The following is a 27,858-nucleotide window of genomic DNA, read 5'->3' as shown; positions in this document are numbered from 1 at the left end:
ACCATTACCCCCTCCTATTTTTGCTGGCTATTTCCCCTCCTCCCCATATCATGAATGAGGGTTGTTTCCACAACGAGGACCTGGGTGGGGTGGAATAACAGGAACACAGGGGGAAATAGTTTTACTCCTGCAATCCATCCTCCACCCCCATAAAATGGACTATCCTTCTCTCTCTAGCGCCCCCTGGTAGCCTCCACCCAGATATTGGAACAGTAACCTAATTTTAAAACTTGTTCCCTCTCTTCTGTATTTTAAACAGTGTACATAAAATTTCTTTTTAAGTGATTATAAAATAATTCTGATATGGATAAGGGAATAATCATTATCCCAAATTGGAAATAAGGGCAGAAACAAATTCTATCTATCTATCTATCTATCTATCTATCTATCTATCTATCTATCTATCTATTCCAAACTGTAAATAGCACCCCATAACTCTTTTTCATGAACAAAGCTCATTTTATAAGGTGTATTATTTTAATAACTCAGAACTAAATCTGTCTCAAGAAACTTAGGAAGATTATCTGAAGATTCATATCCACCCACCAAACTGCAATTTGTTTGGCAAATACACTCTGGAAAGATAATCGGATGAAAAAGAATTCAGTGCTTGAATTTCAGCCTTCATTTGGCATGTTTCCATAATATCTAGCTGCAAAAAAATAAATAAATCAGAATTCATATTTCAGTTTAAATTGTTATTATGTACAATTTCCAATGATTGAAAATAACCTTTTTTACAGGATAGAGACAAAGCTTATTTTGCTTAAATGTGACTGCCTAATAGAAATACTAATTAAACTTTTCTGTGCTGCTACAAGAATCTTTTCATTACAATTGCTTTTTATATAAAGTGCACAGTTTGCTTTAAAAATAATTCAGTGTTGGCTGAAGGTCTTATTCCTTTTCACTTAAGTAAGTATTGACAGTTTGCATACCAATTCTTTCAGCTACTGCTATGGTCGAATTCAGAACCTGAGTTAAGCCTCTGAGTTAAGCAAGTATTAAAAGTGTTCTTTTAAAAATTAAACAACAACAACCTGGTTGCAGTATCCTGTTTCAGTTACCATATATACCCGAGTATAAGCCGAGTTTTTCAGTCCTTTTTAGGGCTGAAAAAGCCCTCCTCAGCATATACTTGAGTGAGGGTCCTGGCTGGCTTATATTCGAGTTGGCTTATACTCGAGTATACAAGTATACGAGTTGGGCAGTCTTACCTTATTAAGGTCTTATTATTTTAAATTACAATTTTATGTAAATATTCAAAAACAATTAACCTACTGATGTCTCAATTAATGTAATCTTATTGGTATCTATTTTTATTTTTGAAATTGACCAGTAGCTTCTGCATTTCCCACCCTCATCTTATACTCGAGTAAATAAGTTTACCCAGTTTTTTGTGGTAAAATTAGGTGCCTCGGCTTATATTCAGGTCGGCTTATACTCGAGAATATACGGTAGTTCACAGCTGCCGCCACATGGAAAATTGGGTTCCAATACTCCTGGAAACCGAGATAATACAAATGTCCTGGAACATCCCAGAACACTGATTTTCTCATAATTTAGCCATGGTTTGTACAAGCCAGGTGTTTCTTTCTGTGTTCAAATGAAAATTAAAATAGTTTTGGCTTATTGTGATACTGTTTTATTTCCCTGTGTTAACCTGTTGCGCACTGCCTCAAGCCACAAGGAGAGATGGGTAATACATTTATCATCATCATCATCAAATAATAATAATGGTTCACACATACTTCATTCTTCCAGGTTGACTGATAAGCAATAAATGGTCTCATCTGCAAACTGGCCAGTTTACTTTGATCTTTTTTAGACAGTGGAATCAATGCAGTCTTGGGTATGTTCAGTCTGAAAATTAGATAGTTAGCTATGTTACTTACACAAAAGAATGCTGGTGAACCAATGATAATACAAAATGTCTAGAAAGAACTGATAAGAACATGCAATGTTCTGCTATTCATTTCAGTATACATTATAGGGGCATGAAGTTGTTACTTTGGGGTGGTTCATCATAATCTTTTTTTGTTATAATGTTTTTCTATCTATTTTTGCACTAATATCTTTAAACACATGTATCTGCATGACCTACTATAACTCTATCTAGAAAAATGTAGCCTGCCACTTTGGAGTGTTAAATACAGGCAGTATTTGGGCTTCTCAAAACAATACCAATTAAAGCTTACTGATCAAGTGTTATTGTTGGGGTGGAAAGGGAAGCAGGGGAAGCATCTCCAATGAGACAGTGAGAAAGAAAAAGGAACAATGAATATATGGGACTATGAATACATGTGTGAGTTTGTGCAGTAATAATACATTTCATTTTTTAAAAAATTACTGACCTTTCAAAATCAGATGGAAGAATTCCAAGCCATCTTACAGCTGGAACTGTAAGGTTTGGGGCTTCAAAGGACATAGACTGAAACATGAAATAGCAACTATTTTACTCTGTAATATTTCTATTTGCCTTTGTTATACTGTAACATATGTCAAAATAAGGTTTTCAAGCAATAGAAATCAGTCAATGTAATTTAGAACATTTATTTCATACAAATGATAGCACGATACTGGAATAGACAATAGATTGATTATATCTGCTATGATATCTAGCTGTTTTTCCTCGATATCCTGGCTTTTCTGGATTTTTTATAATTACGCTAATCTACTTACGCATTTTGTCCACACATTTAAAAAATAAATGTGAACAAAACATATAATAAAGCAATTGTTTTATGTGCTGAAAGGTTTCAATGTACACATAGGGTTAAGCTGTACATTTTGGCAGGAAGTAGGGTTTTCTGGTTGATTTCCACTATCATGTGCAGAATTGTAGTGGTTCCAAAAGAACAAGAACACTTGGGAAGTTCATTCGTCTAACTATATATTTTCCTAAGCAACCTCTCTATCTACTTGCATTTCAATCAGTCAGGGTCTGAAATGCATCTGCTTATCAGGGGGAGGAAATCCATCTATTGGGGTGAAGTGACTGTACCAGAAAAGTGACTGGTAGGGTAAGCAAAAGGTTTGTATTCCCTTCTCTGCTAGTTACATTGGAAATCTTCTTGATATCAATTATTTCACCTTGCTATTTAGGACAAAACTCACTTGCCAAAATCTGAGTTGATACAACCACTTTTTTGATATAATTATATCTCCTAAGGATATTGAGCCCCAAATTATTTTTATTCCATAACCAAAATGGTGTATAACTTGTCGTTATCACTTAAGCAAGTATCAGTGATTAAAACAGAAAAGACTTACCATAGAACCATACTTGTAGATACACATTATTTCAATACCTAGTATATAGATAATATAAAATATCAGTGGTATAAAAATTAAGGATAACATGGTAATTTTTCCCTGACAAATGTATTAATTTGCCTTAATTTCAAGGCTTGGCATGTTTCAGACATTAAATCTGTCAAGGACCTACCAACAGCAATGAAATGAGTAGCAAATATTACTTTCCTTAATTTGCCCTCCCCTTAGAACAGCACTAGATAATATAAATGAATTCATCACCCTGATGATCTCACACTTCCTTTCATTTTAATATCGTTAAGAGAAAATGAGAGAGCATGAAGTTATTCTGGCTTCACCCATTACTAGCTCATGGGCACACCCACCAACATGTGGCCCCCAACATATTAATAAGACAAATAGTCCTACTTCTGATGTGGATTGTCTCTATTCCCATTTTGCCAGTTGAAATAATATGATACAGTTGTGTTCTCTAGATTTTCCTATACTTACCATGTGGATCAGCATCCATGAGGGCAAAAATAGGTACATGGCAAGTATCCCATAACTTTTTGAGTAGAAGTCTTGTATTCACATCTGGTACACCTTTCCCCTAAGGAAATAATGTCTTATTATCATATGATAAGCCTCAATTTTATGTTCAGAAATAACATTCTAGAATTACACATTTAAGTATCTATTCAATTTTTAGTCACTCTACAGTAATTATTCTCAAGGTAGCATACATACATACATACATACATACATACATACAAATAAAACACAAAAGGTATAAATATATGGTAACTCACCTTTACATGATCAACATCCCCCTTTTCAGAACCCCAGAAGTCATAATAGTTTAAAAAGTTTGAAAGAGTTAAAAACCACTTGACATACAAACTGGTTAACAAGAATACAACTGTTTTAAAAGGTTGCAGAAAAAAATGCTGGAAATAAATAAAAATAAATATATTTATGAATATTGCCAAGAAAATGCCATACATATCTAATTGGGAAGGTTACTACAGAGAAGGCTCACTGTTGAATTAGTGTTGGCATTCAAATTAGTCTTTCATGACAGTTTCAGTTCACATAGAACATATAGGAAAAGGGTCTTCAGATAATGAGTGTCCAAACCATGTACGGCTTAATTTATGAGAACTGGCACTGAACCGAATCTTGGAAGATTTGAATGCCACTGTAAATGTATACATGATATTGTTGAAATACCCAATCAGTATTTTTGCTATAATTAATTTGTAGTTAATTTGTCATTTTCAATGGAAGTCTCATTTTTAATATATTACTGTAATGTAGATGGGGTGTCATGAGTGTAAGGCTATGCAATTGGCATGCTAAACATTTGACTCAGACTCTTCTATTTTCTACTGACCAGTGTCCAACTTTGACTCTCTCAAAATGACAAATATATATTTGCTAGTAATAACAAATTTACTGTAGTAAAATAGTAACAGAAGACATTTCATCACTGCAATGTAAAACAGACTACTTAGATTGTTAGAAATAAAATATATTTGTTTGATTAAAATTTCCAAACAAAAAAGCTCTTTAAAATTTCCCATAAAAGTAAATATTCAGTAAACTAGGTATTTAGTATTACAAGTTTTTATTTTGGATCCAGAGTCAGTCATTTCTACTAACTCCACTTGAAGTTGCTTCGAACTCTCAGTTACCATCTCCACACTTGTGAATTAGTGCATTGACTACTGAAGCTACTAAATTTATCTCTGTTCAAATTAACTGACAGAATGACCAAGACAATTGCAGCCCTAAAGCTAGCCCTAAACTTCAATTTAAAAAAATAACCATTGTCCAAGTGGACTTGGATCTGATCAACTAAAACACAAACTTCATACAGTAACAATTATGCATGGGTCCATTTTATTGCAGAAGTTGTCATCTAGCAATCTCTGAAACGTTGCATCTTTTTCTACAATTAGAATAAATTTTGCATCTGTGATCAAATCTGTAACATTAAGGCTAAGCAAAAATTTTGATGGGATTCTACTTTAGTACATAATACAATGTCAAATACTTTTGTAAAAGTTAAATTGATTCATTCTTTTATTGCTCTGTAACTTTGTATCAGATATTTTATTTTTAAAGGAAAGTCTGGAAATTCTGCTCATTAGTCTATATTTAAGGTAAAGGTTTTCCCCTGATGTTAAGTCCAGTCATGTCTGACTCTGGGGGTTGGTGCTCATCTCCATTTCTAAGCCGAAGAGCCGGCATTGTCCGTAGACACCTCCAAGGTCATGTGGCCAACATGACTGCATGGAGCGCCATTACCTTCCTGACAGAGTGGCACCTATTGATCTATTCACATTGGCATGTTTTCGAACTGCTAGGTTGGCAGAAGCTGGAGCTAACAGCGGGCGCTCACTCCGCTCCTGGGATTTGAACCTGCCACCTTTCGGTCTGCAAGTTCAGCAGCTCAATGCTTTAACACACTTTGCCACTGGGGCTCCACAGTCTATATTTAGTATTAAACAAAACTGAAAACACTCCCCTAGTCTTCAAGTATATATTTTGTCTGCAAAGGATACTTCTCATTCCTTCAACATTAGACGGTACAGCTGCCTAAAACAACAAAAAAAGAAGAAACTGGATAAGTAAAGGAAATATATTAATTTAAAATTATTAGATACTGCAGAAGAGGAAATATATCTCAGAGTTCTCAATTTCCTAAATAATTTTCTGCCACAACATTTGCTATGTCTGAGATTCTAATGTATATGTTTGATCATTCAGTCTCAATCATACTCCACTGAAAGTTAATTCAATTGAAGCCAACTGGTTGAAGACACAGTTCCAAAATATAACTTCCTCTAGTGCCAAAAATATGCATATGGTCAACAGAGAGGGATAAAATTAAACAACATGATGACAGATATTTACAGACAATTTAAACTGCTTTATTTTCCCTTTGTTTTACTGTTTTTCAGCTGATATGTAGAGCCATGGGATGTTTTGTTAACATTTTATATATCTCATATTGGAATTTGCCTCAATATGGCAAACATATGGAGAAAGAAACAGGAAAAAGGGAACAATTGGCACAGAAATCTATATACCAAGGATTGAAATATGGCTGTATCACTGCAGGTGTCCTGGACAGATCAGCCAAGCATACTGTAATTTGAAGAATATCAGAGGAAAATTAAAAATGAAGGCCCTTTATCTTTAGTCCTACAAAACCAGGAAAAATAAAAGTGGCATTCCCAATAACATATTTTTCCTTCAACCAAAAATTCTCAACTGTCAAAGCTTCTGATCAGCTCTTGGATCTAGCAATCTATTTCAGATTGGAACACACTTATGCACCCATAGGCATTCTAAATTTATAATAGCTTACACCTGTTGTTTTTTTCAGGGGTGAAAGCAGCTCACACATGTGTTGCATTGCTCATATGGTTATCTTTCATCATCAGGATGAACGGGCCATTATGTGCATATGAGATAACTGTGTGTACATTCACTGCATCTAGTTGGGAATTTATTATAAAGTTAATTGACCAGACATAATACTGTACTATAGAATAACATTCTGCAAACAGACAGCTGTGCATCTTTGGCTCTCACATCCCTTGCTCATCTTTGCCCTTCTTTGTGATAGCAAAAGATGAGAAACTTCTATTCCACATTAACAGGAAAGCATAGGTGATCTGATTCCAATAAACTAAATATTGTATTCTCTTATTTCTTGATATTGTTGGCTGGAAAACTATATTATATACAAATAACTGCCAAGATCCAGCATTGTTACTTGTTATTCAACAACAGAGGCTTTCTTTTCTCACCTCACCCAATGTAAACCTCCATGATGCTTAAATATCTGTACCAAAAGGTTCCCTAACCCTCAGAATAGTTATTTACAATGTGCAAGTGTAGGTGTGATTGCTAATTCTGGTGGAAGCAGATCCAGCAAAAATACACTATTGGATTTTAATAGTTTTCAGTTCCATGAATGGAAGTTTATCACCTTTCCTTGAACATGGAGCAGGAAAAATATGAACCAAATGGCCTCATCTCAGCTAAAGAATCTCAACCAGAAAATGAGAACAACCTTCATGAACCTTTTACATCTATTGAATTGGACATCGCTCCCAATAAATGTAAAAATGGCAAAGTAGCTGGCCTGGATGATCTACCAATGGAACAAATTAAGAACTTTGGCCCAAAACTTTGGCCTTGAGTCCCCTCGGGTGAGAAAGGCAGGGTAGAAATGTTGCAAATAAATAAATAAATAAATAAATAAATAAATAAATAAATAAATAAAACAAGGTGCTGGCTGCTGAAGCTGATGAACAACTGCATTGCATCCTGTCAGATGCCCAAAATCTGGAGGATAGCAAGAGTCATGACCATCTTGAAACCAGGCAAAGACAGCAATGATCCAAAAAGCTATAGACCAATCTCCTTGTGCCATCTTTACGAAGATCTGGAGAGACTTATTCTGCATAGAATTATGGAAAAAATAGGCTCATGTATGATTCCACAGCAAGCTGGCTTCAGGAAGGGCAAAAGCTGCACATCACAAGTGTTGAACCCAACTCAGCACATAGAAGATGGTTTTGAAAAGCAGCAGATTATAGGAGTTGTCTTCATAGACCTGTCAACAGCCTATGACACTGTAAATTATTACAGGATGTCTACGCCCTACATCACTGGAGAAATTATACTGTTTAGTTAGTATTACACCACCTGACATCCGCCGGGAAGTAGCAGCCAACAATGGAAGGACCAAGGCAGTGACCTCTCTGGCCCATCCCCTGTTCGGATATCAGCCAGCACATTAATGCTTTAAATCAAGAAATAGCTTTCTAAGATCTATAGATATACTCACAGGAACATCTCAGCAAGCGAGAGTTCAAAGGTGGAAGGCTAAAACCCGGAACCTCACCCCATGGCTGATATCGGATGAGAGTCCCTCCTGGGCACACAGAAGACTGGACAACTTGAAAGGCACTGAACAGACTGGGCTCTGGCACCACGAGATGCAGAGCCAATCTTAAGAAATGGGGCCACAAAGTGGAGTCCACAACATGCGAGTGTGGAGAAAAGCAAACCATAGACCATCTATTACAATGCAGTCTGCAGTCTGCCACATGCACAATGGAGCAACACCAGAGGCATTCCAAATGGCCAACTATTGGTTAAAAGATATTTAGTATAATGCCAAGTTTTTAAACTTTGTTTGTGTTTTTAAATACATTACAACTGTATCCTCAGTTCACTTCTGACACGATAAAAAAAAGCTAAAGAATGATTTCACAGTCATTGTGGCAGCCCACAGTATAATATTTAGGTATATTTAGAATGTTTTCATTGGCTCTTGTTTTAATTTATTTAGGATTGAAACTCCCCTATTAATTTTTCTGAAGAATATTGTCCATTATGATTCATTAAGACCTACATATCAGTGTGGAACATGTTCCTAGCTGGATTGCAATTACCTAAAACCAAAGATATTATTATCTGACATCTGGTCTTTAGCATACCATAAAGTTACCCTGAAGGACCAGGACATTCCTAAAGAGGTATCATCTCTAAGAATTTGCTAGATGGTCCAGGGTGACTCTGTGGTAACTTCCAGAGAAGCTGACCACACATTCATCTGGAGCACCTAGCAAATTCCTAGAAATTATTTCCCCTTTGCTCAGATAAGTGAAATGGTGTATATAGGCTCTGTGGTTTATGGGGTTTCACTGAACTTGCCTGCCAAGGTCTTATTGTCATCTACAATCAGGGGAGCTTTATGAGCCCATAAGGACTTCTAGGTAAAGACAAACCAATGTGTTCCTGGCTAAACTTTCACTGATACTGTTCCATTATTGGGGCAGAGGCCACAAGGGGGTGCTAGAAAGAGAAGGATTGTCCATTTCGGGGGGGGGGGGGGGAGGAGTTGAAGGAGTTAAACAATTTCCTCCTGTTTTCTTGTTATTTCGCCCATCCATGTCGCCGTCATCAAAACAACCATCATTTATGATATGGGAAAAAGGGGGGGGGGGGTAATAACCAGCAAAAATGGGAAAAGTAGTTTTCCTCCTTCAACTCCCCCCCCCCCCCCCCCCCCCCACACACACACATGAAATGAACTATCCAGGGTTTTTTTTGTCTGGATTGTACCTGAATATTCATGGGTTTTCCTGCTCCTTCGTCCACTTTATTGAACTTTCTTCAAGAAATATCTTGGGTTTCCTACCTAATTTCCTGTCTTATGTTCTTTTTGTTTTTTTAATGTATTTAAATATGATACATATTTACTAAAACAGCACTTCACCTCCATCCAGAAGTGGTACAATCTAACATTTTAGGAATATACTGCCATATTTAATTACATTAGACTAGCCATTAGAGATGCTTTATAGACTGACATGAACTGTATTTGGTCAGAAAATGGATGCTGCAGCAAGAATTCCCAAAATAGACTGCAAAATGTAGGTGCTTTGCAAGAAGTTGAATGAAAATTGGAATAGTTGAATTTAACATGTTTCCAGGCAACCATGTTTGGTGAAATTGTAGTTAATCTATGAAAATACAATTAATATACCAGAAGTCCCAGAGAGTATAAATGATAAATATTTAAGTCCTGAAGCATAATTTAAATACTATTTTGAATAATATTATGATTAATTCATGTCTGGAATTTTCAGAGTGTTGTTCTTTATTTAGTACAGTAGAGTCTCACTTCTCCAACATAAATGGGCCGGCAGAACGTTGGATAAGCGAATATGTTGGATAATAAGGAGAGATTAAGAAAAAACCTATTAAACATCAAAATAGGTTATGATTTTACAAATTAAGCACCAAAACATCATGTTATAAAACAAATTTGATAGAAAAAGTAGTTCATTACACATTAATGCTATGTAGTAATTTCTGTATTTTCAAATTTAGCACCAAAATATCACAATGCATTGATAACATTGACTACAAAAATGTGTTGGATAATCCAGAATGTTGGATAAGTGAGACTCTACTGTATTGGGAAACTGCAATCAAAACAGTAAATAGAGAACAGCACTCTGAAAACAGAGGAATTCCAGACATGAATCAATCAGGGCCAGCTAATTTCAATATTACCATTGCCTACAAGTGTTTTTTTTCCCCAATTCACTGGGGGCTACCACTTTGAGTAGCTCTGGAGTAGAGGTCAGTTTTAATTTCACTTTGAAACAATTGAATAAAACTTGCTCCTGAGGAAATATTATAGTGCTTTCTATGGGTCGAATGTTCTTCCCCCTTCTAATTACTTGTGTTGCTGCAATACCATAAATACATATCCTTCCAGAACTATAAATGAATATAGAAAATGTATTAACCTAAAGCCAAAAGTCAAGCATACCGTTGTACTGCAGGTACAATTTACTTTTGTACCATCTTCCTCAATATAACTTAGATTCCCAGCAATAAGTCCTTTGCTGGTTGACAGCTGCCAAGATAAAAAAAAAATTAAAATTATGTAGTTGAAGGATAGTACTTATTATTCATTGTACATCCTAGGTAGAAAAGGTTAGAGTTTTCTAAGTGAATGGAAGTACTGACATTTTCATTTTTTTGTAATTGTTATTTTAAAATATTTGGACTAGCAATTATTTTAGTGAGTTCCCAGAAATTGGAAAATAATTTAATTAGAGAATAGGGTTGAATCCACACCTGCAAAATAATTCATTTTTATTTCAACCCTTGGTTAAGCACATGACATTCCTATGGTTTTAAAATGGGAGCACTTTTTTTAGATGACTGGGGGGGGGGTTCAATCCAATTGCTTTTTATTTTTATTTTTAATTTACTTTGCAGCTTCCAGGAAAAAACAAGTATAACCTATGCCCTGGATTGGGATTGGCATGGAATCAGTGGGTGAGGCAGCTGGAGGGCTGAACAGGTTGAAGGGAGGTTATCTTGGCACCCTCATCCAACAAGTGTGATGTCACCATATTTTTTTTACATTCACTGTTCCATTGTGCCTTTGGAGAGTAATCACTACATAAATCCCTTTTGCTGCTCTCCTTCAATATTTGTCCTCCAGATTGCACTGCCACTTTATGACCCTGTCCTCTGTGGTTTTTACTCCTACCTCCTTTCTCACCCCGAGTTTTAACCTAGTGTTCATGTGGCCCACCCTTGGTTTTATTGTTCTTTTGATCTTGTTTAACGTAGTGTATATTTTCTTTTATTGTGTTGTTTAATGTGCTATGATTTGTTGTTCTATTATATTTTGTTTATATTGTATTGTTCTGGGCATGGCCCCATGTAAGCCGCCCCGAGATGGTGGCGGGGTATAAATACAGTTTATTATTATTATTATTATTATTATTATTATTATTATTATTATTCTGATAACCACTTTTCATATACCCAAAGGTCTGAGATGACATTTCAACAAATTCTATGGGAATTGTGTGACTTTCATTGAGTTTGGATTTAAATGTTTGAGTGTGGCATTAATATGCTCAAACCAGGGGCAGGATATTGTGCAGTGGAGCTGGGATATAGCCCTTGTGTGGATTCAGTCTAAGATGCCAAACAAGTTTGACCACTGATACCTCTAATCCTTCACACCATTCTTAGGATGGCATTCACCCTCTTGGCAGTAGGATTGTAGCAACAAGGGATTGAAGTTGCTTCTTCCCTTTCTAGCACAAAAGTATTCCCTATGAAGTGTAGTTTTTAAAGGCCTACACCTCCGTCAAATATGCTATGCATAGAAAGGAGAGTGCTGTGGCTCGGCACTTGAGTACCACCACCAGAAAGAGGAGGAAGAAAAAAACTATCCTCTTCTGTTGCTTGCATTGCTGCTTTAGCCTTGTCAACAAGATTAGTTTGAAACTGATTGTCTATCTGAACTACAGAATAATGCCAGCATTGTAATAATCAACTTAAGGAAAAAGCAAATATCATGAGTATTGAAATTCTTATTTCTGAGGTGATACATTCAAATTTTGTTCAATTACTAATGCCTAAGAAGAATTACATGAATTAAAATGGACACATGCTTCTCACAATACAGGTGTTAAATAAAATGTTTTGTTAAGGAATTATAATTCTTTGAAAAATTAAATAAGGTCTCTGAATATACGAGGGCTATCCACAAAATAGGTTACGTTCTGGATTTTAAAAAGGACAAAGTATATGAGAAATCATTTACCATATGCAGCTGAAAGACACATTCCAATACTACAATCTCATGTAATCCCCACTGAAATCTAGGCATGTCTCATATAGATAAATTAGTTTGAAAAGGTCTGCCCCAGTAAATTTATCTATAAATTTATCTATAATTTACCCCAAACTCATTTATCTATATGAGACGTGTCTAGATTTCAATGGGGATTACATGAGATTGTAGTATTGGAATGTGTCTTTCAGCTGCATATGGTAAATGATTTCTTCTATACTTTGTCCTTTTTAAAATTCAAAACGTAACCTACTTTGTGGATAGCCCTCATACAAGCAAACAGGAAGCTTTGCAACCAAGATAACCACATCTGAAAAGCATAGAATATGTTGCTGCTTTAGCGAGAGTTGACCAGGAAATAGCCAAAAACAGAGAGAAAGATGCAGCAGGGGGAAGGTAATTCATTAGAAGAAATAGAGGCTTTCTCAAGAAAGCAATAGTTAAATTCTGTTCCTTGTGAGTATCTCAGGTGCTCACTTATCAAAATGGCTTTGAGCTGAGGAACTTAATGGTGTGAAGCATTTGTGCACTATTCTGCCAGAAATGAACCAACATTCTCTATTTACTGTATCATTTTCTACCACAAACATATATTAATAAGAATTTCCTCCTTGTTTCCAAATGTATACATTTTCACGTGCTATATAAGAATGATTTAATACTTAACAATATGTAGATTTCTTCTAGGTATCTTGAGCATACAGGAAATATCAGTGATAATATCATCAACAACTTTTTGATTACCAAAAAGTACTGTATCAGTGTAGAATATATCTCTGTCAAGAAAAAAGTAATTTAAAATAAATATTAAGACTAAATAATATTTATTTATTTAGATATTTTCTTCTCTAAAATATCTTTTTATTCTTTTAAAAACTTTGACAGTGACAAACACATTAATAATTATAATTACATTTGAGATATAGCCACATATATAGATTGCCAAATCATTCATATATTAATAGCAGGTTAATTTACCACTTAGAATGGCAGAAGGGTTTAGAGGTACTAAAACATCTAAAATCTTTGGAGTTCAGGGATATGAACGTTTTATTGCATTTGTTCCCAGGGGTGTTTATCTGTTCTTTCAGCTTTTCCTCTTGGAATACTGACTATCAGCTTCAAAAGAATCAATCTTGTTTCTCTAGGTGTAGAAAACCAAAGAACAGACTATATAAGTGGTGAGGGACAGTTTTAGTTCAGTTGAGGATGTGATTTTTTGTTTCCCTAGCTGGTTGGTTCCAGTATCTTTGGAGTATAACATATTTCTGTAACTTTGCGATTTCTAAGCTATGCCTGGAGAGGACACCACATCAAGATATGATATCAAGAAAATTGATGTAGTCCTTCATACATAGAATAAGCTTTTATCCATGTTCTGCTGCGCCTCAAAGTGCTTTCCTCCTTTTGGGAGGAGAGGGAAAAGTGGTTTTACTTTGAGTTACTCTTATCTCTGCCTTCCACTGGGAAAGGTGGAGAAAGTGTTGCGAAGCATGTGGGTAAGCGCGGGGAGTCACTCTCTTTTCCCCCCAGGGCAGAGGGCAGAGGAAAACCCTGCACAAGTAATTAATTTGAGGTCCACCTTCAATATTCAGATCTTGAAAACACATTAAAATTGATGAAAAGTTGCTACAGTTATATCCTCCTTTATTTTTTCTCTAGTCATATAAAACCAATTGATTATTTTTTTTTTCAAGTGTAACTGACAATATCTTTTCAGGACAATTGGGGAAATGGGCATTTCAGCTCCTCTCACACACAGTATCATTGTTTTATTTACAACCAGGCACCAGGGATTAACATCACACGGGGAAATTGGCCATTTGCCCATCTCTATGCAAGGAATTTAAAAATAATTATCAACTAGGAATTGTTGGGGAAACCAACACTTTAGACACGGCAAAATACTTCAACCTCACAGTTGAAGCTTGTGTCGTATGAAGAGCACTGTGGGTTGCAGTTTCTTAAGTGTGTAGAAATATTTATTTTACTGAGTGGGATGAAGTCCTTAATGAATATATGATCACACCATCATAGCTTGAGCCAAACAGATGCAATTAGATGCATGATTACTACCTTTTCGTTGCATAAATGTTTGTCTGCACCATCTTGTAAACAATGGAAAATATTTTAAGAAATAGTGCTGGAATACAAAAACAAAATAATCACCTTCTTTTTTGATATTCATGGACCATTGAGGCTTCATATTAAAATAGAAATTGTATTATAAATACATATAAGTTGAATATTTCTTATCCAAAAAACTTGAGACCAAAAGTTTTGGGAATTTTAGATTTTTTTGGCTTTTGAAATACCCGTACTTGCATATATGTACACCATGGGATATAATGTTGATGAGACTCACGTCTAAACATGAAATTCATTTCATCACATATCCTGTAGATAATTTTATACATTTCAAAAATAATTTTACACATGAAACAAAGTTTATGTACACTGAACCATCAGAAAGTAAAGATGCAATTATCTTAATTTGGCCCTTGGGGCATTATCTCTATTTGTATTTTTGTTGCAGCGATATCTCATGACTCAAGGCCTGTCAATATGACCTCAAATCCCAACTTTGATCAGAAGCTGAACCTGATGTCTGGGACTTCAAGTCTGTAATGCAGGACAAAACTGATTAATCCCATTACAAGAAGTCTGGGAATACTCCAGAGTTTCAGCAAAACTACAGATCAGCTGTACACTTCAGGGTTAGTGAGCACAGCTTAACCTATACTAATCTGTCCACAAAGTCTAGTGTCACCATTACCCTTTCCCTGTATTCCCCAGTGCAGGAAAAAGTGGAGAGATTAGGGCTGTGTTGTTTTTGATTCACAGCAGCAGCCATCCAGAAAGCTCCAGAGATCTCCTGACTGGAAAAGGAGGCAACCCCCTCCTCCTTGGTCACAAAGACGCCTTTGCTGATATCAGCAAAAGCACCTGGCAATGGACATGAGCTCTCTGGCCGGCTGCTGCAGTGATACATACAACATTCCCACCATTCCGGCCTCTTTGCAAGACACCATCTTGGTGTTTCCTTATGGTATGGCTGAAGACATGTGTCTGATTTCTTTTTTTTCTGCTTATTTTTTGTTTTCTGAATGTCAATATCATCCAGATTGCTTCTGAATGTGCTGATATCGGGCTAAACCGAACCAGGTGCAGCAGAGTCCTACTGAACAATATTACAAAAAGTTAAGCTAAACACTTACCAAAGTTTGTTGCTGATTTGGGACAGTTGCATCTTATTTTCCTTGTGCTGCAATTGGTGGCTAACTGCAAACCTACAGAATCTTGAAACCTGTAATTTTATAAATCAGTTCAGAGATCCTGTCAGAACCATTAAATATTATGTGCTATCTCTTACTACGTTTAAACAGCTGTTCAGTATCATCTGTGTAACACTCACTGTGTCAATAAAAACACGTTGAAGTTGTTTCTGTCTGGGGAATTTACTGTTAGCAGACAAAGTGAGAAGATATCAGAAACTGAAAATTACGTAGCACGAAAGAGGCAAAGATCAAGCTGATTCATAGTGGCTGTGCTGAAAAATTGTATCTAGAAGGAAGCTTCATTATATTGGCAAATACTCTGATTGAAAATTAACATCACTTTTATACCACTTTTCAGTGTATGCCATAATGTGTAAGATTCCTTAGGAAACAGTTGCTTAATATAAACATAAATTTATATCATTAGGAAAAGCTTGACTAATTTGCTCCTGTTCTTATATTATTTTAATCCAATTATATTTCACAAAAGCTGCAGAATTAATTATGTGTAGAACTGAGAACACAAACTGATAATTTTAGATAATTGTGGGTTATTGTAATTATCATGAAATGAAATATCTAGAGAGATTGTAATTCAAATGCCAGCAAGACTGAATTTCCAGTATGAAAAATATCAGCAGGCAAAGCATTACTTGACTGGAGTTTTGGTTTTTTGTTTGTTGAATGCACTGTTTTTTAAGGCCTTAAGGTGGCAGCAGACTCTATGGTAACATCGCAAAAAATGCTGTAGTAGCCCAATACAAATTGTAAGATGTTAAGACATTGGGTTGGATTCAGACTTAGTAATGTGTAGAGAAGACCTAATGAAATAGTTCACCTCTATCTTGTCTCAGTCAAGATTGCAATCAAATACTGTATTCAGAAGAAGACTAGAACCTGGAAAAGCAGCTAGGAGAGAAATAGACAAGATCTCTGAGCAAATAAAGACTAAATTCTTCTTAGAAAGCACAGATGCCTAAACTGAGACTCCTGTACTTCAGATATATTATTTGAAGACATGACTTACTAAAAAAACAGACAACAACACTGGTATGGTAGTTTATGGCAGTAACAAAAGAGGAAGACCATACTGCTTCTGGATAGACTCAATAATTGGAAACCACAGATCTGAGCCACCAGAATCTGACAGGGCTGTTGATGATAAGTGACTTGGGGCCCTTCCAGACAGGCCCTATATCCCAGGATCTGTTCTCAGGTTTTCTGTTTTAAACTGGATTATATGAGTCTGCACTGCCAGATAATCTGAGATAAACAGATAAACCTGAGATCGGATCCTGGGATATAGGGCCTGTCTGGAAGGGCCCTTAGAAACCTCTCATGTAGGGTTGCCATAAATTAAAGTGGATTTCATGGCAGTTATCAACAACATTTAACTAGCTTTTCCCATGATTGTGTGTGAGTTCTATCAATCATATTCCTCTTTTTTGTTGCCAACCTGCTCTATTGCTTTCCATTAAAAATGGGGAATTAACATACAGCACAGTAGTGTACTCATTTGAAATGGGGTCCTGGAGAATTCTGTGACTCTATGGATTGCCAAAAAGACAAATAAGTGGGCCTGAAAGTGACTCAAGCCTGAAGTCTTTGTATAAGCCATGATGTACACCTGTCCTGTCTGGCACAAGTCTGTCCATGCAAAGCAGGTGAACATAGCACTGGACGAAACATATAAAATAATCACAGGATGCCTTAAACCTACACCTGTTGATAAACTCTATAGGTTAACTGGCATTGCCTCCCGTGATATGTGACGGAAAGTTGCTGCTAACTGTGAGAGAAATAAGGTCGAACATTGTGAAAGCCATCCACTGCATGACTATCTGCCCCCTCCCAGTAGACTCAAATCAAGGAAAAGCTTCATGAGAACCACCACTCCTCCTGATGTTCCCCGAGCAACAGCAAGAGTATGCCTCTGGGCAGCTAAATCAGGCAATTCCAACTGGGTGCCCCCCCCCCCCCCCATGAGGGTCTGCCTCCAGGGGCAAACTAAGAATGGACAACTTTGAAGTCCCTAAACAGACTCAGAAGCGGAGTGGGCAGATCAAAAGACAAGCGGCAAGATGGCACTACCTGGATGAATTCTCCACTTTGTGTGACTTGAGCAGAACAAACAACTCCTCATATGTATGTTTGCCTGCAATGCCCTGCCTCATGCATGGAGGAGGAGTTGTTTAAAGCTACGGACAATGCGGTTGCTGTTGCCCCCTTTTGGTCCAAAACTATTTAGCTGTTTGTGATTCCTTTATTTTATCGCTTTTAAACTTATTTATTACGCAATGCTTTTGACATGAAAAAAAGCCATGATATTTAGGACTGTCATATGTTGGACATCACTCATTAGAAATTGCAATTTTGCTTGGTAAATAGGAGGAAGCAGTAAAAGGTCCAAGAACCTTATCACATTGGGTTTTTGCCCGTCCTAGGATGCTGCCGAGACACAGCCAGGATTGAGCCCGCCGGAGCCCATCATGTGACATAGCATGCTAAGAGGCAGCCCTGAAAACTACCTGTGTTCTCTTAGACCAGTGATGGCCAACCTATGACACGTGTGTCAGCACTGACACGCCTAGCCATTTTTGCTGACACGCTGCCGCATGCAGATTGATTGGATGACTAATGTCTTTTGTGGCCAAATTTGGTGTGATTTGGTCCAGCGGTTTTGTTGTTTACTCCATGGGAATTATGAACATTATATATATATATATATATATATATATATATATATATATATATATATATATATAAAATTCTATTATTATTGTAGTATATTAGTATATTATTACTATTATATTATTATATTATTCATTATTCATGACTACATTGAAACTACAATAGAGAGAAATCAGCATGGAAATTGCAAGAGGTACCATAGATTGTTGTACATGGAAATAATGGTAGTAGTTTTTGATTTATTAAATACAGTAATACATTACAATTATATATTTTTGTTATTTAAACTATATATATTGTGAAATTATGTTTCTCTCTCTCGAAGTGACACACCACCCAAGTCATGCTACGTTTTTTGGTGAATTTTAACACACCAAGTGCAAAAGGTTGCCCACCATTGTCTTAGACTAAGCCAGGGACAGCGCAAGACCAAGCCTGGGTCAGACGCGAAACAGTGTGGGATAGCAAGGGGGCGATATGGGACTCTGCCTTACAGTTTCCCCCTCTGCCCCACAGATTCACCCTGCTGCCTCTTGGTATATAAACCTTCATGTTCTGAGGTTCCAAGAGTCCTGATCATCAAAAAGTTCTGATGAGGTCTCGCAAATCATAGTTTCCTTTATTGAGTCAATTCATCTATAATATGGTCTTCCTCCTTTTCTACTGCCTTCTATTTAACCAAGCTTTATTTTATTTTCTAATGTATATATTGTGATTTGAACACAAGGGCATAAGAAAAATACTCTAAAACTAATATAATGAAGGACAATATGAAAGGATAAATACATTTAGAACTACATATCTCCCTGTGTATCTTATTTGATATTGAAAGCTAAGCAGGTTCAGCCCTTGTAGAACATGATAAAAGACAACCAGAGAGTACCAGAGATCTTCAGGTAGAACTAGGAAAAATACCTAAAACCATGAAGAGCTGCCACCAAATCAGAGTTGACTGTACTAGATAGACCAGTGTCTAGACTAGCTTCTATATATCTGATGCTTTGTTCATGATTTCCTTAACAGTTTGGTCTTAACAGTTAGTTTACAATAGAGTAATAAGCATGGTAAAAGTTACCTACTGAATATTTTCCCAATTGGATCTGTTTTTCAGGATTAGAACAGGTGCTTCATTTCTGGACAGACACGTGATAGCATCTTCAATAACATTTTCTATTGTTCTAAGAACCTCAGGGCTGAAACAAAATAAACTGATTGACAGTATCACACAGCATGCATTCTAGTTCCACAAAGACAGTAAAGAAAAAGAAAAAAAACAATTCATAATTGCTTTGTTTTCTGGGTTTTTAAAACTACAAAACCAAAAACCTGCACTTTGTTTCATTTTTAGTACCCCTAGAAATTGTAATCTACCATTCCATGTGCAGAAATTTCAACTTTAGAAAGTATATTGCCAACCTCTACCGATAAGGCTTTTTCTTCAGCCAGCCAATATTTGGATCAGCTTGTTTAAAACAACTATGATTAATGTTTTAAATCAAATGATGTAATATTTGCTTTGGCCAGGGTTTGACTTAACTTGTTTTTAAATGCTGTAAACTTCAAAAAAAAAAGTTCAAGGGTATAATATAAGTACTTCCTCTTTACCATAGCACATTAACCTTTTGATCTGACACTTTGAATGAGTGCCTGTGGTTTTTAATTATATGAAGGATTTGGCTGGATAGGAACATCGTGTGTGTGGCAACGGAGGGAAGAGAGATAAAATGCATTATGATCTGAACTACGAATGGCGGAAGTTCTGCTCCCGGTGTTGTTGTTTTTAAAAAAAATAGTGGTTTGATCTGAGCTTCCTGTAAACAAAATGACAGCTCTGCTTAATTTCTTAATCCCCTCGTCTCAAATTGCATAACTGTGCTCTTAGTGGATTCTGTTTTATATATAGCAGCAAACTCATAGAGCAGTGGTTCTCAACCTGGACGTCCCCTGATGTTTTTGGACTTCAACTCCCAGAAATCCTAACAGCTGGTAAACTGGCTGGGATTTCTGGGAGCTGTAGGCCAAAAAAATCTGGGGACTCCAGGTTGAGAACCACTGTCATAGAGGTTTTATGAATTTATTTAAAAATCAGATATTAGTTGTAAATATATCAGTTGTGAAATGTTGGAATGTAAAAAAGAGATTTTTATGCTTTTTGATATGCAGTTAGATTAACTGAATCAAGTTGGTTATTTTTTACCATAGACCTCCATAGCTATCTTAGGCAATGATTTCTGATCTGTTGATTTACATCTTGCTTAGGTTTCTCTGTGAACATATATAAAATAAAATCACATTCAGTGATCTGTATAGAAAATCTGCATTATGCCAAAAGACGCTCTGACTTGCTCATAGAAGAAATGTATGCCAAGATACGAAACAGCCAATTTAAATGTATATATTTCCAGCAAAACAAAAGTGATGCCCACAGCATGTTGAGAGGTGTGACAACATAGGCAGTAACAGAGAGGAGTTTTAGGGGAAGTGTTCATAACTAAAAGTTTTTCCAAATAAACCTATCATTTAAATTTTAATATTTATAGCATTATTCCGAATATACTGGGTGCTTTGCAGTACATCAAGTCTCTAAGATTTTAAGCATGTAGGATACCACCAGATGTGATTCCAGGGGGCCAACCACAACCAGCATTTATTGCTGACAATGTTTTGTAAGTACAGTACTTAAAATATCTTTGTGTGAGAGTTTTAAGATCCCACAAGATATTGGTAGGCAGCACAGGACCTTGGAATATTTTTCTGATCATCTCTTAATATTGGTGATGTGTTTAAAATCCAACAAAAAATTTACTCAAGGCATTTCTAAGTGTTTACCTTTTTTATCTTGAAAACTACTGCCATATTGCAAACCACTTTAGCGATTTCCCTCAGTTTCAGAAATAGCTTCCCATGTGAATGGAGATGGTGGACTGCAAGTAAGTTTGGCTTCAGTTCAAAGAACAGTAATCCAAAGTCCCATTTGGCATGAAGAACTGGTTGTGTGGTTCTTTGGATTATAACTAAATTATTAACTTTGGGTGATCACATTCAGCTGTGGTCCTTCCTTGAAGAGGAGCATATTTGAGGTATATATTAGAATGAACTTCAGATTCCCATGACGCGTTTCATTCTTATTAAAAGTATATAAAACTCTTTTTAAAGATGATTGTACATTAATCATGCCTTAAAATGAGGAAAATTGTTTTTTAAAAAATTAGAGGTCTAACATTTATCAGAATCAGAAGTACTTGGCCATGTCCACTCTGAAGCTCTCGTCACTGTTATATTGAACCTGTTGATGAAGCATATTGTAACTGCACTTTAACTTTTGTGGATTGTTTTGAATTGTATGTTCTTGTTCTATTATGCTTATTATGTTCATGCCGTTGTATGGTCAATTAAATGTTTGTCTTTATGTTGGAAACTGCCCTGAGTCCTCCTGAGGAGACAGGGCGGTATATAAATACAATTTTATTATTTTATTATTATTATTACTTTATAAATAAGCAATCCTTGTATTTCAGATATGTTTTATCTAAAACTTTCTGGTGTTTAAGGTTGAAATGCTTCAGAATAAACTTATTTTGATGGGCAGAATCAAAGAGCTGTCAGCATAGCTGATTTGCCATGTTTTCTGCTACTTTTTATCATTTTACTTCTGATTCCTTCGATTTCTAATGCGGTTGCAGTGCTCTTTCAAGACCCATGTGTATTGAATTTTGCCATTGTTCTGCCTAAATCAGATAATTTAGACAGATATGTTTTTGTTTCATCTTCAGAAATGTGTGGCTGGTAAACAGTGCCAAATGACAGATCCAGGTTTCACATCTCAGCTTAATGTCTTGGAGTTTGGAGCCAACAGAAGTTGAGAGTGCTTTAAAGGAGAAAGGAAAGGATTTGTATGGCATGCTTACTGGAACAAATCACATATGTTCTCTCTTTTATTTTAGCTCCCACTTCTTAAAGATGAAGTAACCCTTAAGAAGAAAAAGATGCATTAATGGCCAAACATGCCAACTTAAAAAGCTCTCAGCATTAATTACAGAAAAATCTAAGCTGAGAACAGCAAGGCACTACAGATGTATCATATGAGGATAAGGCCTGTCAGCTCTTTTCCAGCAAGTCACAGCATGAACATTCTTTCTTTCTTTTTGGCAACTCAAATAGAAATGCACTTAAATCATTGTTTCACAACAGGAATTAAAATCAGTTACAGAATTAAATGGAGGGGCAGGGGAAGACCATTTAGGTATGTTAGCAAACTATGTTATATAAATATATATTCAAAATATTCTGAATTAAATTTGAAAAAACAATACATTGCTAAAGATATCTGTATTAAATGTCAAATTATTTACACTACATATCCATTGTATTTGTGTCATATATCTATAAATTGTCAGTGTTCACTTTTGTGATGTTTTAAACTATTATATTGTCTATCAAATTTTGTAGTAGGCTCTTTGCAAGAGATGAAAAGAGATTAAAAAGTGTTTTAGTCCTGTTGGTTTGATCATGTCACACCCCAGATTCCAGTGTGTTTGTGTGTGTTTGTGTGTGTGTGTGCGTGCGTGCGTGTGTGTGTGACACTGGAAAAGCTAATAGTGTTGAAATAATACAGCTGCAAAACTGTATGTTGCCCTGTTTTGCTCAAGGACACTTCAGATACCATCCAACATTTTACATACAGTATGAAAAACAGGACATATGTGGCTAAGAAACATCAGAGAGTGGTGAAGGTGGCAAAAGTATTAATGAGGAAGAATACACAAGCTAAGAGTGGCTGTAGCACATGCATGGGCAAACTTGGGTCCTTCAGATGTTTTGGACTTCAACTCTCATACTTCCTAACAGCCTATACCTGCTGTAACAGTTTGGTTTTGCCTGAGTGAACTGAGAAGGGGTGAGAACCAGTGTAGCATCGTGGTTTGAACATTATACTTTGACTCTGGCAGAACAGAGTTTGAATCCTCACTCAGTCATGGAAATCTACTGAGTGTCTTTGAACAAGTCACTTTCTCTCAGCCTCAGAAGAAGGCAAACCCTTCTGACAAGAAAATCATGTGATAGATTCACTGGAAATGACAGGAAGGCACCAAACAATTATATTGGGAAGGGCATGATTCTGCCTCCTCCTCTCCCAAGTTAACTTTTTCATTTTGATATCGCAGCAATTGAAGAAAACTGAGGACAAAGGGGGAAGGTTGGAAAAGAGGGAGAAACAAGGATATTTTAAAAGCAGCAGAAAGAGTGGTGGTAAAAGAGTTATTCAAGATCCTCCCTGTTCAATCAGGAGAGCTGAGGATATATATACTTTCCTTATTCCTGTCCTCTTGCTTTATCTCTTCCAAAGTACCAAATGACACAGAATGATGAAGAAACTAGATGAACCAGGATGGAATAAGTCAAGGCCGTGGTTCTGTCTAAGCCTCTTTCTGTAAGCAAATTATAAATTTCCCCTTTTGGAGATATGGTGTTGCATCTGGTGCTATGCTGCTGCTGCTCAGTCATATAGTCGTCTCCGACTCTTCGTGACCTCATGGACCAGTCCACGCCAGAGCTCCCTGTCGGCCGTCACCGCCCCCAGTTGCTTCAAGGTCAGGCCAGTCACTTCAAGGATACCGTCCATCCATCTTGCCCTTGGTCGGTCTCTCTTCCTTTTTCCTTCCATTTTCCCCAGCATCGTGATCTTTTCCAAGCTTTCCTGTCTCCTCATGATGTGACCAAAATACTTCAGCTTTGCCTCTAATATCCTTCCCTCCAGTAAGCAGTCGGGCATTATTTCCTGGAGGATGGACTGGTTGGATCTTCTTGCAGTCCAAGGCACCCTCAGGATTTTCCTTCAGCACCAGAGTTCAAAAGCGTCTATCTTCCTTCGCTCAGCCTTCCTTATGGTCCAGCTCTCGCATCCATAGGTTACTATGGGGAATACCATTGCTTTGACTATGCGGACCTTCGTTGCCAGTGTGATGTCGCTGCTCTTCACTATTTTGTCAAGGTTGGCCATTGCTCTCCTCCCAAGAAGTAAATGTCTTCTGATTTCCTGGCTACAGTCTGCATCAGCAGTGATCTTCACGCTTAGAAATATAAAGTCTGTCACTGTCTCTACATTTTCTCCTTCTATTTACCAGTTATCAATAGGCGTAGTTGCCATGATCTTGGTTTTCTTGACGTTTAACTGCAACCCAGCTTTTGCACTTTCTTCTTTCACCTTGGTGATAAGGCTCCTCAGCTCTTCCTCACTTTCGGCCATCAGAGTGGTATCATCTGCATATCTAAGGTTGTTAATGTTTCTTCCAGCAATTTTAACTCCGGCCTTGGATTCCTCAAGCCCCGCATGTCACATGATGTGTTCTGCGTACAAGTTGAATAGGGAGGGTGAAAGTATGCAGCCCTGCCATACTCCTTTCCCAATCTTGAACCAGTCTGTTGTTCCGTGATCTGTTCTTACTGTGGCTACTTGGTCTTTATACAGATTTCTCAGGAGACAGACAAGGTGCTATACAAGTTGAAATTTGCCATTCTTCTCCCCACCACAGACTGCTAACAGACTGCCACCTCACTCCAAAAAGTCTTTGCTGAAGACTGGAAGCATTTCCACAAGAAGTGGCAAGCTGACAGCAGGAGTGAATATCAACACTCAGGCCCCATCTACACTGCAATATAAAACCTAGATTATCTGCTTTGAACTGGATGATATAGCAGTGTAGACTCACATAATCCTGGTAAAAGCAGATACCAGTAATCTGGATTTTATATGGCAGTGTAGATGGGGCCCCAGAGGATCTATCTACACTGCTATATAATGTAGTTTCATAATGCAGTTTATTATACGGCAGTTTAATTGTAATGAATTGCATTACTGCAGTGTTGATGAGGCTGTAATTGGAACTGTTCAAAAGCAGGTAAAGGCAGGTTGTATGAGTGGAAAGGATCTAGCACAAGCTGTCTTAAGGGTGCATCTATACAGTAGAATTAACACAGTTTGACACCACATGGTTCAACGCCATGGAACAATGGGAGCTGTAGTTTTACTAGGCCTTTAGCCTTCTTTACTACATAGTGCTGGCGCTTCATCAAAATAAAACTCCTAGGATGCCATAGCATTGAGCTGTGCCAGTTAAAATGGTGTCAAATTGCATTGTAGAGGAACCATTTGCCTACTTCACCATCATGGGACTTCTGAGGTTTACCTGTTATGAGTCTGCCAAGTCTAAAGAAAGAAGGCAAATGTGAGCTCCAGAGGCACTCATTATAATACGTAACTGCTTCATACTCTCAAAATGTGAGTCTATAAAGTATACTTCTGGTTATAATTGTGTCTTCAGGTTACATTGTAGCTAGGGGCATGTGTTGTCAGTGGAGCTAAGGGAAAATCACCAACATCCATTATTACTATCAATAAGCGCATGCTTGAAGGAAAGTTCTTCCACACTTGCTTTCCCCACTGTCATATAAAGCAGTTCAATGCAGTTTATCTGCATTCTGAAACTGATTATATAGCAGTGAGGATCGAGACCCAATCTGGTCTCAGAGTCATAATTCAAAACTACAACACGTTGGCTTTTTCAGCTAATGGAACCACAGAAAAGAAAACGAAACCATAACTTCACAAGATTGTAACATATTAGGGTCAGTTTGTTTGTGTCAATTCTGAAGGACAACATAAACAGCTTTGAATGTTTTCCCTTTCGATGCAAAAAAGTATCCAAGTAAAATACACAGATTATCTGTGCATCAAAGCAAATTGCAAATTAGGTAGGTATATTTGGATTAAAGTGAAGGCTAATAAGGCCCGTGACATTGATGAGGTCTCCACAAGTCGAAAGGATAATATATAGGACTATATAGGGTATCCTCTTTCTGTGGTACCATTTTAGGTATGTAGACAACTGTGATTATAGAGCAGGCATGGGCAAACTTGGGCCCTCCAGGCATTTTGGACTTCAACTCCAGCCATTTCTAACAGCCTCAGGCCCTTTCCTTTTTCCCCTCAGCCGCTTAAGCAGCTGAGGGGAAAAAGGAAGGGGCCTGAGGCTGTTAGGAATGGCGGGAGTTGAAGTCCAAAATGCCTGGATGGCCCAAGTTTGCCCATGCATGATATAGAGAGATGGAGAGCTCTGACTCTCTTCTGTGCTGTTTTTATGGAAAGCGGCTCCATTTCAATCTCCTCTCATGACTATGCCTTTACCTAGATATTTCATCGCTATCACTGGGCCCAACAGGTTTCCCCATTGCTTCCTCGAGGGAAAGCCGGTGTCTTTCCAATAAAGTGAACAAGCTCCAGTCTGTCTTGTGGGTGAAAGCCATTGTTGAGTTGATATGAGGAGTTAAACCGTTTGCAAACTATATAAAGGGAAGCTATTTCCCCTTTGGTGATCCACTCAGTTTCTTTGTGGCACATGAAAAGTTCAAGCTATGCCACAAAACGAGGGCTTTTCCCCGCCCTCAGCAGAATAATTGAGGGAGGAAAAAAGCCGCATGAGGTAATCTGTGCACCTGCCTGGCACTGACTGTTTTCTGTCAATCTTGAGACGGATTCAGCCAGGCAGCCAATCAAGAGAGGGAGTGGGCGGGCTTAGTCTCACCTGCTGCACCTGCTGTGGGACAGACACAAAAGCACCTTCCACACAGCTGAATAAAATCCCACATTATCTGCTTTGAACTGGAATATATGGCAGTGTGGACTCAGATAATCCAGTTCAAAGCAGATATTGTGGGGTTTTCTGCCTTGATATTCTGGGTTATATGGCTGTGTGGAAGGGTCCAGAGACGTTTATTTCTGAGGGGATTTATGAAGGGATGTCACTACAAGATGGCTAAAGACCTTCTAAAACAACGACTCTTGTTATTCCATAGCATTGAGCCCTGGCAGTTAGAGTGGTACCAAACTGCATTAATTCTACTGTGTAGATCCACCCTTAGGCCCCTTCCACTCAGCTGAATAAAATCCCACATTTTCTGTTTTGAACTGGTTTATATGGCAATGTGGACTCAGATATCTCAGTTCAAAGCAGATATTGTGGGATTTTCTGCCTTGATATTCTGAGTTATATGGCTGTGTGGAAGGGCCCTTAATCTCTTGCTTCAGGCATGGGGGAAGTTCCCTGAAATAAAACTCAATTGACAATCCAGTCAGGCCCGGACTGTGGCGCAGGCAGGAGAGCAAGCCAGCTGCAATTAATTGCAATGAATCACTCTGACCAGGAGGTCATGAGTTCGAGGCCTGCTCGGAGCCTATGTTTGTTTGTCTTTGTCCTATGTTAAAAGGCATTGAATGTTTGCCTATATGTGTAATGTGATCCGCCCTGAGTCCCCTTCGGGGTGAGAAGGGCGGAATATAAATGCTGTAAATAAATAAATAAAATAAAATATTGTAGGGCTTTGTGTGACTTTGCAGCACAATGGCAAACAAGGCTTCTCAATCCAGCCAGC

The 27,858-nt window shown here is 37.3% G+C and overlaps 1 protein-coding gene across 1 annotated transcript; it reads right to left on the bottom strand.

The window, feature by feature from the left end:
- Positions 1 to 374: 374 nt before the first annotated feature.
- On the bottom strand, positions 375 to 27,333 carry spo11 (SPO11 initiator of meiotic double strand breaks). Its single transcript, XM_062978961.1, has 13 exons — positions 26,615 to 27,333; positions 19,509 to 19,622; positions 15,679 to 15,767; positions 14,537 to 14,603; positions 13,128 to 13,236; positions 10,628 to 10,714; positions 5,826 to 5,859; positions 5,136 to 5,245; positions 3,769 to 3,868; positions 3,274 to 3,311; positions 2,355 to 2,431; positions 1,752 to 1,863; positions 375 to 652 (listed from the first exon to the last, which is right to left on the bottom strand). Exons 1-13 carry the CDS (start codon positions 26,731 to 26,733, stop codon positions 533 to 535), a joined length of 1,176 nt encoding a protein of 391 aa, XP_062835031.1. The 5' UTR covers positions 26,734 to 27,333; the 3' UTR covers positions 375 to 532.
- Between the last annotated feature and the right edge of the window lie 525 nt (positions 27,334 to 27,858).

Source organism: Anolis carolinensis, chromosome 4 (genome assembly GCF_035594765.1).
Source record: "Anolis carolinensis isolate JA03-04 chromosome 4, rAnoCar3.1.pri, whole genome shotgun sequence".
In the NCBI taxonomy this organism is placed as follows: domain Eukaryota; kingdom Metazoa; phylum Chordata; class Lepidosauria; order Squamata; family Dactyloidae; genus Anolis; species Anolis carolinensis.
Note: the sequence above shows the minus strand (reverse complement) of the source record. Positions and strands in the feature narration are given on the sequence as shown.

Coding starts and splice junctions, on each gene's coding strand:
- spo11 (XM_062978961.1), bottom strand. CDS start 26,733: ATGGCTTTCACCCACAAGACAGACTGGAGCTTGTTCACTTTATTGGAA. Junction 10,715..13,127: donor CTAGAAGAAATCTACATATT/GTTAAGTATTAA, acceptor TTATCTTGGCAG/CTGTCAACCAGCAAAGGACT. Junction 2,432..3,273: donor TCTACAAGTATGGTTCTATG/GTAAGTCTTTTC, acceptor TTCATGTTTCAG/TCTATGTCCTTTGAAGCCCC.